The sequence below is a fragment of the Nylanderia fulva genome, unplaced genomic scaffold, assembly GCF_048542155.1.
Source record: "Nylanderia fulva isolate GAGA-0341 unplaced genomic scaffold, ASM4854215v1 Scaffold12, whole genome shotgun sequence".
Taxonomy (NCBI): domain Eukaryota; kingdom Metazoa; phylum Arthropoda; class Insecta; order Hymenoptera; family Formicidae; genus Nylanderia; species Nylanderia fulva.
The window spans coordinates 2,205,618-2,223,319 of NW_028189409.1; the positions used below are offsets into that span (position 1 = coordinate 2,205,618).

At 29.0% G+C, this 17,702-nt stretch overlaps 3 protein-coding genes across 22 annotated transcripts in view; 2 read left to right on the top strand and 1 right to left on the bottom strand.

The window, feature by feature from the left end:
- The window catches only part of by (focal adhesion protein tensin), a 217,913-nt gene extending 211,320 nt beyond the window's left edge, over nt 1-6,593 (top strand). For 12 of the 13 annotated variants that reach the window (XM_029309964.2, XM_085490267.1, XM_085490269.1 and 9 more), the window contains 6 exons: nt 371-460; nt 1,367-1,469; nt 2,328-2,511; nt 2,704-3,069; nt 3,295-3,577; nt 3,748-6,593. In XM_029309964.2, the coding sequence (XP_029165797.2) occupies nt 371-460; nt 1,367-1,469; nt 2,328-2,511; nt 2,704-3,069; nt 3,295-3,577; nt 3,748-3,907 (1,186 nt within the window). In that variant the 3' untranslated portion in view covers nt 3,908-6,593. The remainder of the gene's footprint in view (nt 1-370; nt 461-1,366; nt 1,470-2,327; nt 2,512-2,703; nt 3,070-3,294; nt 3,578-3,747) is intronic. The other variant, XM_085490268.1, reaches the window with a different exon arrangement.
- A 371-nt stretch (nt 6,594-6,964) lies between these two features.
- On the bottom strand, nt 6,965-10,872 carry Ero1L (endoplasmic reticulum oxidoreductin-1-like protein). The gene is made up of 9 exons (XM_029309903.2): nt 10,735-10,872; nt 10,255-10,380; nt 9,779-9,982; nt 9,546-9,694; nt 9,284-9,469; nt 9,144-9,190; nt 8,633-8,981; nt 8,215-8,505; nt 6,965-8,144 (listed from the first exon to the last, which is right to left on the bottom strand). The coding sequence occupies exons 1-9, from the start codon at nt 10,768-10,770 to the stop codon at nt 8,093-8,095; spliced, it is 1,440 nt and encodes a 479-aa protein (XP_029165736.1). The 5' UTR covers nt 10,771-10,872; the 3' UTR covers nt 6,965-8,092.
- Nucleotides 10,873-11,092: 220 nt separating this feature from the next.
- The window catches only part of Mical (Molecule interacting with CasL), a 30,223-nt gene continuing 23,613 nt past the window's right edge, over nt 11,093-17,702 (top strand). For 4 of the 8 annotated variants that reach the window (XM_085490279.1, XM_085490284.1, XM_029309989.2 and 1 more), the window contains exons 1-4: nt 11,094-11,582; nt 15,696-16,032; nt 16,526-16,850; nt 17,200-17,558. In XM_085490279.1, the coding sequence (XP_085346405.1) occupies nt 15,751-16,032; nt 16,526-16,850; nt 17,200-17,558 (966 nt within the window). In that variant the 5' untranslated portion in view covers nt 11,094-11,582; nt 15,696-15,750. Of the gene's footprint in view, nt 11,583-15,695; nt 16,033-16,525; nt 16,851-17,199; nt 17,559-17,702 lie in introns of all 8 variants that reach the window. The other 4 variants (XM_085490280.1, XM_085490281.1, XM_085490283.1 and 1 more) reach the window with 4 other exon arrangements.

Below are 17,702 nucleotides of genomic sequence, written 5' to 3' on the forward strand. Positions count from 1 at the left end.
TATATATTTTTTTTTTATTTTTAATATATATTATCATTTTCAATATACTACTACTATATGTATATTACTACTCAATAATTTTCATTTTTATTAGGTAACACAAATTTTAATTAGGTAATAAAATATTTTAATTAGACAAGATAGAAACATTTTTTCTGCCTTATCAGAATCAGATTTTAGTGAGAAATATTGGAATATAAAATGTTTAACTCTTAAATATTTATTTTTATGGGAACATTAGACACTCTCTTATGAATATATCGTACAAAAATATTTCTAGTAATCCAGATATGACATAATATAGAGTAAAAATTATTTCTTTGAACACGATGGAGGATTGTAAAATGCAGAATGATATTCGTGATTCTAGACGCTTGAGTTTTCCGGCAAGCGGGCCGCTTAAACAAATACATAACAAACGATGGCCTCTCACTAACCAATCGGCGTCGTTCGACTATAGGTAATATACACGAAGAATTGCGCGAACAAGCGATAATCTCTGTAATTAAACATGCAATTAACGGTGTTAATCACAGCAACGGACAGCCCAAATTATGCACCATGAATGTTTTGTGTCATGTTACTAACCGCGCGTGTTTATACGCACGGAATGCAATTACATCATATCACAGATAATAAAAATCATTTTTATTTACATGATATTATATACATGAAAAATATTTTCTGTAAATTAATTTTTATTTTTTTGCGTTTCGTAATTCTAATAATAACATTTATTTTATATCATTTTAACGTTTTTTTATCTGCATTTTTGATGTTTATTAATACTTACTACAAATTTTGAAAATTTTTCGAATACACAAAATTATTAAAAGATCATATCTTACTACATTTTATCTCAATAAATTATTTTAATTAATTAAAATTATTTTAATTATCATATTTTATTTTTTGATAGAATTATAAGAGAAAAATTTAACTCCATATCATCATGAATATACAAATATGACATATATATGTGTGTGTTGCACTTTCAAACTAACAAAAATTCGCGTTTCCTTGCATCGTGTGTCATAGAAATCTCATAAAATAACTACATCGTATCGAAAAATAATTTATATTATTGAAGAACTAAGAAAACTTTTCCATACATCCTCATGAAAAATTCAGAGAAGAATGTCTTTTCTATCAATCCTCCTTCCTGCTTTTCACATATTTATTTCATTTAACATTGAACACTCCTTTCGCCATTTCCACATATCTGTGTACCATCTTTTCTCCAGTGTTTTCCTCACGATGTATAGCACTATGCACGAGTCAGCCAATACACGTCTGTCTGCACGGAAATGTGAGTACATTTTCGCGAAATATCTTTTAATGTTATGCTCGGTTACTCGTTTTGCAGCAAGGACCGACCTGTTTCTCCGCTAAGCGAATCGTCCCAGCCGCAGGCTGTTTCGCGCAGTCCTGGAACACCGACTCATATAGAATTCGCCCAAAGCCCCAAGGTAAGCATATATTCCTACATATTATGTTACATTCAAACTGTACAGCATCGTTGTTTTAATTCTTTAGTTATTGTTTCCTCTCTATTAAGATGCTAGAGAGAAGAAAAAATTTTTTTTAATATAAATATGATTAAATTAAAACCTTATTTAAGTTCTTAATTAGAAAGCGATATGATTTTTTATCACTAATTTTCTGCAAAAATAATTTAATTATTAATATGATAATTGTGCAAGGAAGTACTAAAAATATTGTGTGAGAAAATAAATTTGATTAAATTGAATACTTAAAACGTCGCTAGTGGTATTTAAAATAGGAACGATATATTAAATTCGACCCAAACTAGCCAAGAAATTTTTATTTTATTTCCACAACGTTTCGATCATCTGTTTTTGGTCCTTTTCAAATGAAAAAATCCTTGATAAAAGCGCAGTTAGTTGACACTGTTGTCATGATTATTAAACAATATGATTATCGGAATTTTTTAAAACATTTAAAATAACTTTTGAAAGAACTTTTGAAAGAAAGTAACCGCATCTTATCGTTATGATAGATCGTCAAAAAACCACCACCAGTTTTTTGACGATCTATCATAACGATAAGATGCGGTTACTTTCTTTCAAAAGTTCTTTCAAAAGTTATTTTAAATGTTTTAAAAAATTCCGATAATCATATTGTTTAATAATCATGACAACAGTGTCAACTAACTGCGCTTTTATCAAAAAATTTTTCACTTGAAAAGGACCAAAAACAGATGATCGAAACGTTGTGGAAATAAAATAAAAATTTCTTGGCTAATTAGGGTCGAATTTAATATATCGTTCCTATTTTAAATTTGATTATTTTTCTGAATTTTATAGAGTGCTGTGTCATACACTTCGATCAATAGTGGTGGCCAATCTTCACCACAGGTCCAATATTATGGCTCGAGACGCTCCAGTGTTCATTCGAACACCGAACCCCAGGAGGTAGCCGATGCCAACGTGAAATTTGTACGTGACACCAGCAGAATCTGGTACAAACCCAATATATCGCGAGAGCAAGGTAATCTTTTTATCTTTTATATTCGAACAATTCTTCTTTTTATTATCGTAATAAATATTCTAGATATATTTGAGATCTGAAGAAAATATATAACAATTTATATAGGTTCCTTTATCTAAATCTCTTATGCATGCAGTAACTTAAAAAATTGTGATGTGATGTATAAAATATACAAATTGCAAAATTTTTTAGCAATTTCGATGCTGAAAGACGCGACACCCGGCACATTCGTAGTACGAGACAGCAACTCATTTCCGGGTGCCTTTGGGCTAGCATTGAAAGTGGCAACACCACCCCCTGGCGCACCCAGCAGCCCGCGAGATCCTTCGAGCGAACTTGTCAGGCACTTCCTGATCGAGCCAACGTCACGTGGAGTTAGACTAAAGGGATGCGCAAACGAGCCTGTCTTTAGTTCACTCTCGGCACTGGTTTATCAGCATAGTCTAATGGCCATGGCGTTACCTTGTCAACTTCTACTACCGGAACCGGAAGCAGCCGCTAGAGCCTTGGACTCACCTGGTACTAATAGCACTCAACAACTTCTCGCTCAAGGAGCAGGTAATTTATTCAGCGATGACATTACTATGTTTTAAATTGAAAAAAAAACCGCGTAAATTTTCTCACCGTCGAATAAAAGGATCTTAATTTGGACTTTTATTCGATCAATTTTTATTAATTAAAAAAAAAAATAAATTAAACAGACAAGATAAAATTTTAAATTTTACAAATTGTCTTCGATTTATTAAGAAAGAAATTTTATAAATATTTTAAATATTGTTGCAGCTTGTAATGTTCTGTACCTCTTTACAATTGATACGGAATCCTTGACCGGACCGCAGGCCATTAAAAAAGCTATCACCAGCCTATTCGAGCAGAAGCCTCTACCGATTGCCACAATTGTTCATTTCAAGGTTTCCACGCAGGGCATTACTTTGACTGATAACGCGAGAAAGCTATTTTTCCGTAGACATTATCCGACAAATAATATAAGCTATTGTGGACTAGACACCGAGGAACGCACGTGGGAGTTTGCCAGCGAAGATACCGGAAGACCACTTAGCGCTCAGTATGTTTTTGAATAGCAATTTTAAATTTATTTAGTTTATTGAATTTATAATTTATTTTCAATATATATAATTTATAGAGTATAAATAATAGGAAAAATATATATAAAATTTTATGATTTCAATTTTTTTTAAATTGTGATAGATTTTTTATCCTGTTTATTCTTTCCAGTCGCTGCTTCGGCTTTGTAGCGAGGAAGCCTGCTCACAAATCGGACAATCAGTGCCACGTATTTGCCGAACTGGAACCAGAGCAACCGGCCACGGCCATTGTAAATTTCGTGAATAAGGTCATGATGGGAAGCTCCATTGCCAAGGCCAATATCGTCTAAAGATCACTACTCGCTCGCCACAATCAACCCGGGCACAAACATGTTACTGCGAATTATTTGTCAACGATTCCGCCTTGAAGATTTGACATCGACTACATATCTCTAGCGCAAAATCAAGTTGAGAGCAAAAAGCGACCGAAAATGAATAATAATCGATATGATCGATTGATAAAATTTATCATTATGCCGCTGACACGCCGAAGATACGCGCGAATTTTTTGGAAGAACCCGCCGAAGAAAATCGGCGTCGCACGAATTAATTATTATATCGTTAACTGACAACACGTAATAAATCCTCGTGCATTTCGTAGCGTTGAATCAGTAGAACATCCATGTTACAAACACGATATAATTATCGGTAAAACACCGGAAAAAAGTCGAGGACTCCTCTCTTCAAGAAAAAAAAACGAGAGGCTATGCATGAATCGATTCCATCCTCGCGTCAATATGCAGTCAGGATAAGAAAGTTATTGTTATAATTATCGTTATTGTTACGATTTAACGTAGCGAATAGTAGAGTAACTATAAATGGGTGGTCTAAAGAGAGTAAGGTGGTCAAATGACTGCGTTTGATATTTGTAGTGTATGTTCAATTTTTAAAAAATCATTAAAATATCTTGACCATTATGTAATGCCTTTTAAAACGTAAGAAATATTATAATTATAATATTTAGCTTAATATAATTTACCATTTAGTAATTATCAAAAGCTATTGCAAATTTCAAATTATACATATTTCTGCAAAATATATTTATTCATATATACATATAATATCTCGAGATTTTATATAAAGATTCTTTTTTTTTCTTTTTTTGCGAAATTGCTGAGTTTGTGATTTCGCCACCTTCTCCCGCCTAAAAAATACGATCGATTAGCCATCAACACACGCGAATTTATAGCTCGTAGTCATAGTTGAAGAGAATCAACCATGCTCTTCGCGCAACCTACGAAGGGCATCGAGCATTCGAAACGAGCGAAACATTCTCGCGCGACATTCAATATTCGTCCTCGGTTTCAGAAACTATATTTACGCACTGTGCACGTACATACACTTACGCATCGTTACGCATATACATATAACACTATCACACAGAAGATAACGGGATACTCGCGCATTATTTATACATAAGCAATATTATCTGTATAATTTATCTAATTTCTTTAGAAAATTTTTCAATTTTACTTATTCAAAGAAGCCCGTCTTGACAGAATTAATTTATTTTAAAATTAATAAGATTTTTTAAGAAAAAGAACACAAAGTTTTTTAGTAGATCAAAATTTTAGAAGAATTATGGATTGTTAAATAATGCGCGAATATCTTAAATTCATATATTACCACGTTATACTTGAGACTCTCGAGTAATATTTGACAGAGAATGTTACATCCTTTGCAGAGCATATTATACACACATTTACACGTACATATACATATACATATATAGAAGAAAAACCCCTGTGTCATGCTCCCTCGATGTACGAAAGAACGATGTAATAAATATAATTGCAAATGTGCTACCGCTCGAGATAAAGTCGCCTTAAAAAAAGGCCTTGAAGAGACACCATGAGGAGAATCATCGTGGGTACAGTCCTAATAGAAGAAAGCAATGTTACGTTTAGGATTAGTTAAAAGATAACGCAAGTTGTAATGAGAGATATGCTACTGGAAACGAACCCAGATAGCCACAGTGATTATTATAACATCATTTTCCCATTCAAAATGACGTAACTTGATGTCAAAATGACTACTTTGGCTATCAGGGGAAGTATGCATACACGACGAGACAGTATCGCGCGTATTCTTTCGGTAAAACCATAGATTTTCTTGCCATTTCGGGCTCGTGTACCGTCGACCTTCAAAGAGAGTCCGCTCCGACGAGCAGTCAATTATTACGGTCGAATCGATGATTATATTGTAATTACGACAATACGGCGGTGCGAGAGGATCATCGATGCTCGCAACAGTCGGTTCTCCTCTCGACACGTCGCCGATTTCTTCTTTTCTTTTTTGTCTACTTTTTGCGATCTTTCTTCTTCTACTTTTATCTTCCGGATGAAGGTCGGTCGAAGCTTCGGCGTTTCTTCCTACTCTCTACGAATCCTTTTGCGATTGAGGGAGAGAGGACTCATAGTTATTCATTAACGTGCTAGTCAAAATTCGTACTGTATATTCGATGGTCAAGAAGTAGATTAACGTTGGCCCTAATAAGAGTCCTTCTTGGATATGCTTGGTCCTTTTAATGGCGACAGGTGCGAGATACATCGCCTCGTACTGAGAATAAATGTTTATAGTAAAACGAGTGTAAGATTTCTTATCTCGAAGAGATCTTGAAACATACATAAAGATATGATTGATCGCCGCTGAAAGGATTAATATAATAAGGGCTCGCTTGAGAGAACCGACCGTGTCTTCCTCTTTGCTATCTTCTTTCTTCTCTTCGTCGTCCGTCTACGCTTTCTTATTCTCAAGTTTAAATTTTCTTTCGTATACGTGTCTAATAAACCAGACTAACTGCGTAATATTAATTTAACATTCAGTCATTATAATAATTATTAATATTATTATTTGTTTACGCTCTATATTATATTCTCTGTACGTTTATGCAATAATTATTATTGTATCGTGTTGCGTGCCGCATGGGTACGCGCGTATATAGTTGTAATAACAATAAATCATATTCACAGCGTTTCACAGAGTTTCTTATTCATCCTGACAAACTTTAAACCAACATCAAGAATTTTTTAAATAATTAAAGTAAAATAATAATTATTTATTAAATTGATGTATATCAGATTCTCATCATTAAGTTTAATATTTAGATTTTATATAATTGAATCATGAAGATTCGAACAAAATATACATTTAAATCTAAAAATATTATTTAATGGTGAAAAAAATTATTGTTCATGAAAATCGCTATAAAACAACATATTTTAATTTGAATTTACATGTCACTTAGATTCTTACTTAATTAAATATAATTACATTAAGCGAAAAATATTTTTCATATATATAAATTTTATTACATTAAATTATTTTATCTAGGGTTATATTTAAAATATTTAGAATATTTTCAAGTTTATTTTATTTTTTCCTTTTCTCATTCATATATATATATATATATATATATGATCATATTGTATTATTGTTATTTATACATAAATTTGACATATTGTAAGCTTTATTCCAAAAATGCAAATAAAATTTACACATATAATTAGAAATTTAAGTACAGTTTTGGCTATTACAAGCCATATATATATATATATCCGAAAATTGCATTTATTTCATATTTATTTAAATATTTATATAGTTACACAATTATTCGATTTTATGAAAAATAAACTATTATGAATAAAATTTTGCCATATTGATTATAAAAATATGTATTGTAAACAGAATTTCAACTTCATAAAGTATAATATACATAAATTTAAGTCATGTAAACAGTTGCCTTATTGTTAGATGAAATATTTATCACAGACAGAGTCAAAAGCTACGATATAAATCGGAAGAAAATATCAGTTCAAATGGCAATCTCTTACTAAATATGTCTAATTACATTCTTTCACATATATTTGTATGTGTGTTTGTGTATGTGTTGTATATAATTATTTGCATCGATAATTTTTGCCTTCAGTTGGCTTCATGATCTTTTTCTTCATTTTTCATTTCCTATATTATTCTTCTTATTTATCAATATAAGAATACACTTATAATTATTAATTTGTATAAGTAAACACTGGTACAGTTGGTCTTGACATATATATGGATACATGTACATATGTATACATACATATATAGCTTTCATAGTATTGGAAGAAATATTCACAAATAGCTAAAGTCTAATTGAATAGTTAATATTTAAACTGACATTTATGTAGTTTGAAAATTATATATTAATATAATTAAATAAATAATTTCAATAGAATAACACATTCTTTATCTTACTTTTTAAAAAATACCCACATAAAACTCGCTATAAAATGATTCTATTGTTAATTATTTAGTTATGTAAATATTATGTATTAAAAACATTTTATATTAATAAATATTCAATTAGATTAGCACAGCAAAGTCCACTCTCTACAAATAAAGGAAGCAAAAAACAGAGAAGTAAAAATCTCAGTGATGTGTCAAGTGATGTTTCATAGAGGAATTGAAAAGTTTATAAGTTGACATTATGGTTATCTCATCATCCTGCGAAATCTGTCCAACTCGAAAATACTTTCCGATAACCTGTAAAATTGAGATTATTAATAAATTAGATCTATTTGTTTATAATAAAAATAATAAAAATGAAATCTACCTTCCAAAAGCATTGACTAAAGCAACAATTTCACTTCTTTCTAAGAAAAACACCTTTCGATTAAAATTATTAAGTGTCGGTTTCCATCTATCAAATTTTCCAGAGAATAATATCTTTAATGCAGTGCCCAGGCCATGGATTTGCAATTTACCCCATAGCTTACATTTATCACATCCCACACAATCCATAATACGTGAAATATTTCTGAAATGTTGCCTAAATTCTTCTTTCAATAACTGTGCTTCTGTTCCAGTGAACATCACAGTTTCATTGAAATGTTCCTGAAATGACCTAAAATAAAATATAAATTACATTTTATTATTATTTTATATATATTGTAACATATAAAATATTGTTATATTATAATAAATATATATATATATATATATATATATATATATATATATAAAATACTCACTTGATAACATTCAATATATCGTTCATCGCCAATCTTGTATCTTCATCATCGATTTCATTACCTGTATAATATTCTTCTCTTTCTAAATAAGGTGCTGCTTTAGCCAGAGCTCTTAATTGAAGTAAATAAGTGAAATACAAATTCTTTAGCCAATTTGGACCTTCATCACCTGTTGTTTCAGAAGAAAATCTTCTTTGCAACTCTTCCAAATTAGGACCCCATTGATTATCAGATGATACTTGCAAACCATCTTGAGGAGCTAACAAATATTTTGAACATAAATGTATATTGATGCTAGCATGCAAGCCAGATATGACTCGGTAAAAGACTCGTTTCTCTAAACACATTCCTGAAACATAATTATATATATTTATCTATTTATATATATTTATATTAAAAACATAAACTTGCAAATTCATATAATTATTTAACTTAATATCCTTTCTTTTTCAAATTAAATAAAGTTGCATTTTTTTATATAAATAATGTAAATATTAGATATAAGACTTACTATTTATTTTAGAAGATGGTATAAAAATTTGTGGCGAGTTTTCAGGTCTGAAAAATAATAATTTTGTTATAGTAAATTAAATAAATTTCATAATAAAATAAGAAATATAAATAACATTTGACATAAATATAGTTGTATACCTAAAACAATTTTCCATATAAATACTTCGCCATATTCTATGTGCACTAGTTCCTTTATATCCTGTATATCTTTCAGGATTAAGTAAAAGATCCACATATTCCCCAGGATTAGATTCCTTTACACAAAAATTGTCTTGTGCATCATCATGTCGCTGCCATCGTTCAAATTCTTTGTAATTTTCTGAACTATAACAAGATGTTTTTTTTTATCTTAGAATTTTAACTTAAGTACTTACTTAACTATGAAGTATTTTTATATTACCTAATTGTTGTGTTCAAGAAACCAAGTTCCATATTATGATCTTTTGAGCAGTCAGCAATTTGCGCATTTGATTTATATTTATCTACAGGACTTTCATTAAAGTGAATATCTCTTGGAATCTCTCCCTTTAAACCTTCCGGGATATCATTCTGCAATAGAGTGCAGGAAATTAAAGAATTGAGATAATTTTTATTTAAAGTAGCATATTTAGGACAAAAAAAAGAAATGCTTACATCTTGACACGGCAATACATGACAATACCGAATAGCACATTTGCTATCATCTGCCCAAAATGGACAATTCTGGTTCAAGTTTACTTTATAAAATCTAAAATAATCTCTGACTAGAAGACTTTGAATCCTCGGATAAATTCTCATATTGTTAAAATAGTCCACGGTATCCACATTACAAGTACAATCATCTATGTATCCTTTCAACTAAAATTTTAATTAAAATGTTTAAAACATATTTAATCAAATTACAGCAAAATATTGAGATATTTAATATATCTCAATGCATTAAATATCTCAATATATAATTAATAATATTACTAAGTATTGAAACACAGATTTATTATTTATATATAAAAAGGAGAAAAGGAAAAATCTTTATAATCCAAAAATGATAGACATGTGAAAGATCATAAAGCATTTTATTCACAAGAGGTGTGAACATAGAATAATATGAAAACAAACAAAATCTACAATACCTTGCAGAAACATTGGTCATCTTTCTTGGAGTTAGTTCCAAAATAATTTGCATCTACTTGCAGATAAAAAAGTAAAATTGCTAGGAATAGCAAATATAATATCCTTTCACTGTGTCCAAGATTCATCTTGAACAAAAATCGCTGATGAGACTAATTTGTCGCACCATTAATTAAAGGTGCGTAATTAAGAAAGATATTTTAAAACTATTTTAAAATATTCGAACGTCGAACTCTGCTGTTTTTCTTTTTTCTCAAATCACATAAATTCACTTATTGCATAATAATATCTAATTAGATACGATATTGTAATATTGCACGTTTCACGATATATTTTCTTGTGTAAATAATTTTCTTAAATATATATAATTATAAATGACAACTATAAAAAACCATACAACGTAGACACGTAAAAACAGTAATGCCCCTAATTTTTACTTTTAATTTCGACAATATAGATTAAGATTTCAGATAATATCTTACTAAACGTGGAAAACGTATGTAGCTGTTATATGACATGATGTTATCATATATGCATACATATTCACATGAATTATAGGATACGTGGAATACTTGGGATAGGTTGATTTGCACCCAGGCATGTAAATGTATAGTAAAGGACATTGCACGCATTATAATCTAATACAATCATAGATAATGTAAGAAGGTAGATAGCTAACTCCTTATCTATCTCATTTAAACGTCATCTGGACAAATTAAATATTTCTATCGAACATCCAATCGCGTGACACCTGTCACTGACAGCTGCCGATTTGATTTTTCAGGGTTGGCTACTCTGACGTTTGGAGCTTCGCGTTGCTGCCGCGCGAGGGCGCCACCATCAGCTCGCACAGTTTCGTCCGTCACTCTTGTCGACGGAGTTTGTTTGAAGTGGTCCTCCAGCAGCCTTCAGAATGCGTCGTCTGACGTAGCGCCGTACGACTGAATAAGGATTCCATCGAACTCTGGAATCGTAAGAGGAAATGGACGGTGGTAGGTGTGTGAGCGTTTATATCTGTTCGACGATGAGCACGATCGGGTCGAAATAGGTTCGGGATTTAGCATCATGTGAATGATGATGAATGCATCCCATCGGTATTTCCATGGTGCGTGCGTGAATGGTTACACACATACACACACACACACCCCGTTCGCCCTCATCTAAATAACGCCCGCATCTCTTTCGTTCCCTCGTCGTGTATAGTTTTGTGAGCAAGTCGACGACTGCGAGTCCATAAAAAGGAAGAGGTCGCGCACCGCAAATTCGCTAGGAGTCTTCTAATATCGTCAGTCGTACAATTATACGCAGCATGACGCAGCCTATCATACACGTACGTATATGCATAGCACACACACTTATGTATTTGTGCATTCATAAATTCATTTAAGTATACAGGAGCAAAAAATGTTCACTATCATAACAACGCTTATACGTCAATTATGTCAATTAAATGAGCTCACGCATGTGCGTTTATGTTATTTATGTACTTAAGTGTGTGTGTATTTATAAATATATTCAAAAATATAACACACACACACACACACATATATGTGTATAAAATTATATAAGGCATCTTACAAAAATGTATGCCTGGATATCCTTTTAATAATAGATTTTCATGAGAACGTCAAAGCATAAAGCGTAAATTGTATTGTGAGTTGTGAGATAATAAAAAAGAATGACAAGATTCAAGTTGATTCATGGAAAATATTCTATTATGATTCACAGATTAATTTTTCTTGCAAATAGTAGTTATAGAACTTTTGGAGTTTTGAAGTTTGCATATTTCTTTGCTGTCAGAATATTTACATTTTTTCATATTGTATATTTATGTCCATAATTTTTAGAAAAATACAATTTTTTTTCAATTTTATCTTTCGATGATATAAAAATCAAAGATAAAATAACAAATAGTGTAAGAAGTAAACTTTGAAACTGTTAATTTGAAAATATGTTCTTTCTTTGTTATATTTATACAAAATATATTTCAATCTGGAAAATATAAATATATATCTTATTTATATATATCTGTTTTGTAATATTTTAATACATCTATTTTTTGTGTATTCAAATTTAAAGACAATTTACATACACACACAATTATCTCAATATATCTATGTTTTAATATCTTCAATTCAATTACTTTTTGCAGGAAATGACCATATAATCTTAAATAATAAAATATATATGAAATCGTCATATATTCAGACACATAAAATAGTATTTTTCTATTTACTTAATATGAAAAATTGTGTAATTATTTTTATATTTGTACACGTTTTGATAATATAAAATATCTGTTGAAGTTTCTTTTTTAATGATTTTTAAACTTTTATGCACAATTTCTTTCTTGATATTTTTGTCCTGATGTTTATATACATAATATATAATAAAATGAATTAATTAATATAGAAAAAAACATATAATTGTAATTAAAAAATGTAGTTGCTTATTACGCTGGTGTGTTGAGGACATCTATGCAAGAAAATTCTGATTATTAATTGATTAATCTTATTATTCTACAAAAATATTAAAATAAAATATTAAATATATTCTATAAAAATATTAAAATTTAAAAAAAATAAAAAAGATTATTGAAAAAAGTAAAATCTCTTTGAGACTTCATATTTTATATCAATATAAATTAGAAGTCCTTTATAGCTCATTTCAGAACAAAAAAGTTTTAGCTCCTTTTGTTCTGACTAGTCCAATCTTTAGTCAATATTTAATGAGTAATCTGACCTTTTTTTTCTCTTGGCGTTCGCAACATTCACATAGCATTATCTATCTTTATTTAACTGTCGATAAACAACGAGAATGGAATGATTCTACGATCGCCAAGTAGAACATAGCCTAATAATAAAATCTATCTCACAATGCAAAGGTACAGACAATAGGAGCAGGAAATAGAAATATATATATATTCTCTGTGGATATCAATAGATAGATATATCTATCTATTGGTATATTTGAATTTGATAATTGAATTATCTTTAAATTTGAACACACAGTTAAAAAGTAAACGTATTAAAAAATATTACAAAATAGTTTTTTTATATTAGATATTTAAATAATAATATTAAAAAAATTCTTTATATTAAATAATATTTAAAAACTTATTTGTTATATAATATTTTTCTCGATGTGTGTATACAAATAAATTAAATAAAATTCAAGTAAGAAAAAATAAATGAGTAAGCATGTTGTAAGAATATATTATCTATATTTTTAAAATTTATATTTAAATAAACTATGTATAGTCATTGATTTCTTATCGGTACTTTTTATATACATTATATATATGTATGGCTTTTATTATAAAAATCCTTAATCTAAATATACTACATTTTTTTAAAGGTTTTACATATGATTGATGAAAATGTGAACTATGATACAAATTGGAGCTGTACATTCAATCATTCTTTTTACAATGACTTTTATTAGCAATAACAATTCTTTATCACATAGTAACATGCAGTAGTTTTATGCGCATGGGTGAGCATCATAACGCATTAAATTATACAGCAAGACAAGTATATATTTCTCTCTCTCTTTTTTCTTTCTCTCTGTCGCAGAATTTTGACGAAATCACTGTTATATCGTGACCTTTAGTAGAGAGTCTCAGTATAAATCATTCTGATTTTCCTAATTTATTCAATTCTATATTATTGAAACTGTTGGCTGAATGAATATATTTTAATTGAGATTAAAGTAAATTTTAGCATGTTTTCCCTTTTTCTTTCCTTTTTTATTTTCTTTATTTTATTCTTTTCTTTTTTCTAAATTTTAAAATAAAATCTGATCTCTTATAATATATTAAAAAATTTGACATTACTTTATTATTCTATGCTACATTATTATATGGCAAAAAATGTTATTACTAATAAAAGTAATTGTAAAAATAATTAAATATGCAGCTTTATTTTGCAAATGATATTTTAGATCGCCTTTAATTATACATAGTTTATTTAACTACAAATGGAAATATAAATAATATTCTAACTATAATATTTTTACTCATTTATTTTTTCTCGCTTGAATTTTGATAAATGTATTTGTATAATTTTTCTTTTAGTAATATTTTTTACAAGAAATGAGATAATAGATAGATGAGAAATTTTAAACGAATTTCCGGGGGATGGCAGTTTTTTATATAATAATGATATAGACGAGATGGATACATTAAATATATTTCATGCTATATATAGTCGCAAATAAGTTGATTCATCCTCACGATGAACTATTGCCAATAAGAATATTTTATCATGTGCTATTTTCTCACGACACATCATACAAAGTATTTTTATTGTCAACAATGAATTAATTGCATTGCAGTCATTTCTGTTTTTTAAGTGCATTATTAAAAAGCTCTCACGTTCATTACGCACTATTTCTTCAAACGAAAATGCTTTGATATAATATTTATGTGCTCTTTATCGCAATTTGCATGGAAATATATTATATATTTTTTTTAAATAACAATGCTGGATTATATAAAATTAGTATCAGTTTTATTGAACACTCCTTATCTTTAATATCGAACATATCGCTCACAATCAGAATTTTAGAAGATATTGATGACCTTATTTTTTTCGGAAATTTATTGCAAAAAATGTTTGCATTTCCGTTTTTTCTTCGGCGAAATGTTGAGCGAATGCAACGAGACGAGCTACAAAGTTATCAGACCGTAAGTTCAACGAACTGAAGAAGAGCAGCGGACTTTCGGCATCTTCAATGCAAGATTATTACAGTTCGCAAAGACCGCGAATAAGTGAGAGTTATCTCTTAATAGAGTAGATAATAGGACGGTTTTTCATTCCTTTAATAATTAGTGTGCATATTCTTTTTTTGCTGTGAACAAGATGAAAAATTATAGGTCGAGGTTTATCCCAATGTTTTTTATTTGCCTTTTTTATAAATAATATTTTTTATAACACATGTAATATTAATATACTGAAAAAAATTATTGAATTTATTTTAATAATTTTCTTTGCACATTTGTTTGAAATAAATATTTATCTGTTTTGAAAAAGGATTTCTTATATCAAATAAATATTTTTCACAAATCAATATTATTAGTTTCAAATAAATGATGTATAAAGAAATAATTTAAATAAATATTTATTTGAATAATTAAGTAATTTTTTTCAGTGTACAAATAAAAATGAGAAATGTTGTTGAAAAGTAGAGTTCTCTTTTTCTAATAGAGAGAGAGTTCTATCAAATATATTATATTGAAAGCCTAAGAATGGAATGTGCTAATTTTATATAGCAGTGCAACATAATTTTTTTATTTATTGTACGATTAAAAATGATTGTTATTACAAGACATGTCATCATTAGCCACACTTTCAGCAATATTTGATTACATTAATTAAAATAAAACACTGTGTATATAGAATATATTTAAAATATGAAAAATTAAATTAAAACTTTTTTGTAGGTAATGAAGAACTGATGAAACTGAATCACAATTACGAGATTGAAGGCAAAGGACGATGGACCCAGTCAGTAAAAAACAGGCGGTTAATTCGCCAGAAATTGCGTTGGCTAGCGAGGTGTTCGATCAGTTTTGCAATGCCACTACATTAAAGTCTATCCTGGGCTATTACAGACATTTGTGCGAATTGCTAAAAGTTCGACCGACCGTTATTACTCAGTTTTATCCAAAATTGAAGGCAAAGCTACGATCATGGAAGGCACAAGCGCTATGGAAAAAATTCGATCAACGAGCTAATCACAAATGTTATAATCGTGGTAAAGCATGTCCGAACACAAGGGTGAGTTTATTTATTAATTTTTATTTTCTCCAATTGTTCTCTTTACGAGAAACATTTAAAAAGTGAGATATTTTAAAAAAATCCCCTTCTATAAGTTATATTTGATAATTATCTTTTTTTTACAGATTTGAATTTTGAAAATTTTTTTATTAGAATAAAAGAATATTTAAACGATAATTAAATTGAAATATTTATTCATTGAATGTTCTATTTTCAAAAATATGCTTAAATATAAATTTAAAAAACTATATTTCAAACAAAAATTGTTTAATTTTGAAGAGAAAAAAAATTAAGTCTTGAATTTTGACTGATAAGATTATTTTTCAAGATCAATCTAGTTTTTTTAATTAATAAAAAATTTTAAATTAATAAAAATATTTGAAACGGAAAAATTGATTGTATTTTACATTGATTTATACATTATAATTTTATCCTGACAATATAAAATAGAAAAAAAGCATTTGTCTTAAGAATATTTCTTCTTCGTTTCTAGATTTTGATCATCGGTGGAGGTCCATGTGGCTTGCGGACAGCTATAGAGGCACAACTATTAGGAGCCAAAGTCGTGGTGATGGAGAAAAGAGACCGAATGTCTAGGAACAATGTTTTGCATTTGTGGCCCTTTGTCATCCAGGATCTGCGAGGTTTGGGAGCAAAAAAATTCTTTGGAAAATTTTGCGCAGGTGCCATTGATCACATCAGCATTCGACAATTGCAATGTATTTTACTGAAAGTTGCTTTGATTCTCGGTGTCGAGTTTCATGAAAGCGTGAGCTTTGATTCCTTGATTCAACCACCGGAAAATCAAGAGGATGGCAGTAAGCATATAATTAATCAGTATATAATTAAATTAATTATATATAATTTTTGTAAAGTTCAAGGTGCAACTACATAATTATTTCATTATATATTAGAATATGCTTTGAAATTCTTAAATATTTGATATATTTAATAATCAGATATGATTTTATTAATATATACAAATTATAACAAAATGTGTTTATGAGTAATATAAGAGAAGAATAATTTATATATATATATATATATATATATATAATTTAGAATTTTTTAAATAAAAAAATTAATCTACATTTTATTTCCATTATTGATAGATTTTATCTTGAAATTTAATAAAAAATTGTAATAATTTTTAATTATCTTTTTCAGAGATTGGTTGGAGAGCAAAAACGTTACCAGTGGATCATCCAGTTTCTCAATACGAGTTTGATGTATTAATTGGAGCTGATGGCAAGAGGAATACTTTAGAAGGCTTTAAGCGAAAAGAATTTCGAGGGAAATTAGCCATTGCAATAACTGCGAATTTCATAAATAAACGAACCGAGGCAGAGGCTCGTGTTGAAGAGATCAGTGGTGTTGCCTTTATTTTTAATCAAAAGTTTTTTAAAGAATTGTATCAAGAAACGGGAATTGACTTGGAAAACATTGTATATTACAAAGATGACACACATTATTTCGTTATGACTGCTAAGAAACATAGTTTAATCGACAAGGGAGTTATTCAGCAGGTAACAACAATTTTTATGGTCATATGTTAATCATAAATAATGTTTTATACATTTGGAATTAGAAGTATAATTTTATATCTTTTAGAATTAAAAAAAAGAGAAATTATAATATAGAGAAAAATGTTTGCTTTAAACAGATAAATA

Excerpts from the sequence above, each read along its gene's own strand:
- Ero1L (XM_029309903.2), bottom strand. The coding sequence starts at position 10,770 with ATGTCATATAACAGCTACATACGTTTTCCACGTTTA. Across the intron at positions 10,381-10,734 it reads ACATACGTTTTCCACGTTTA|ATGAATCTTGGACACAGTGA; the intron begins GTAAGATATTAT and ends TTTTTGTTCAAG. Across the intron at positions 9,191-9,283 it reads TATATGGAAAATTGTTTTAG|ACCTGAAAACTCGCCACAAA; the intron begins GTATACAACTAT and ends ATTATTTTTCAG.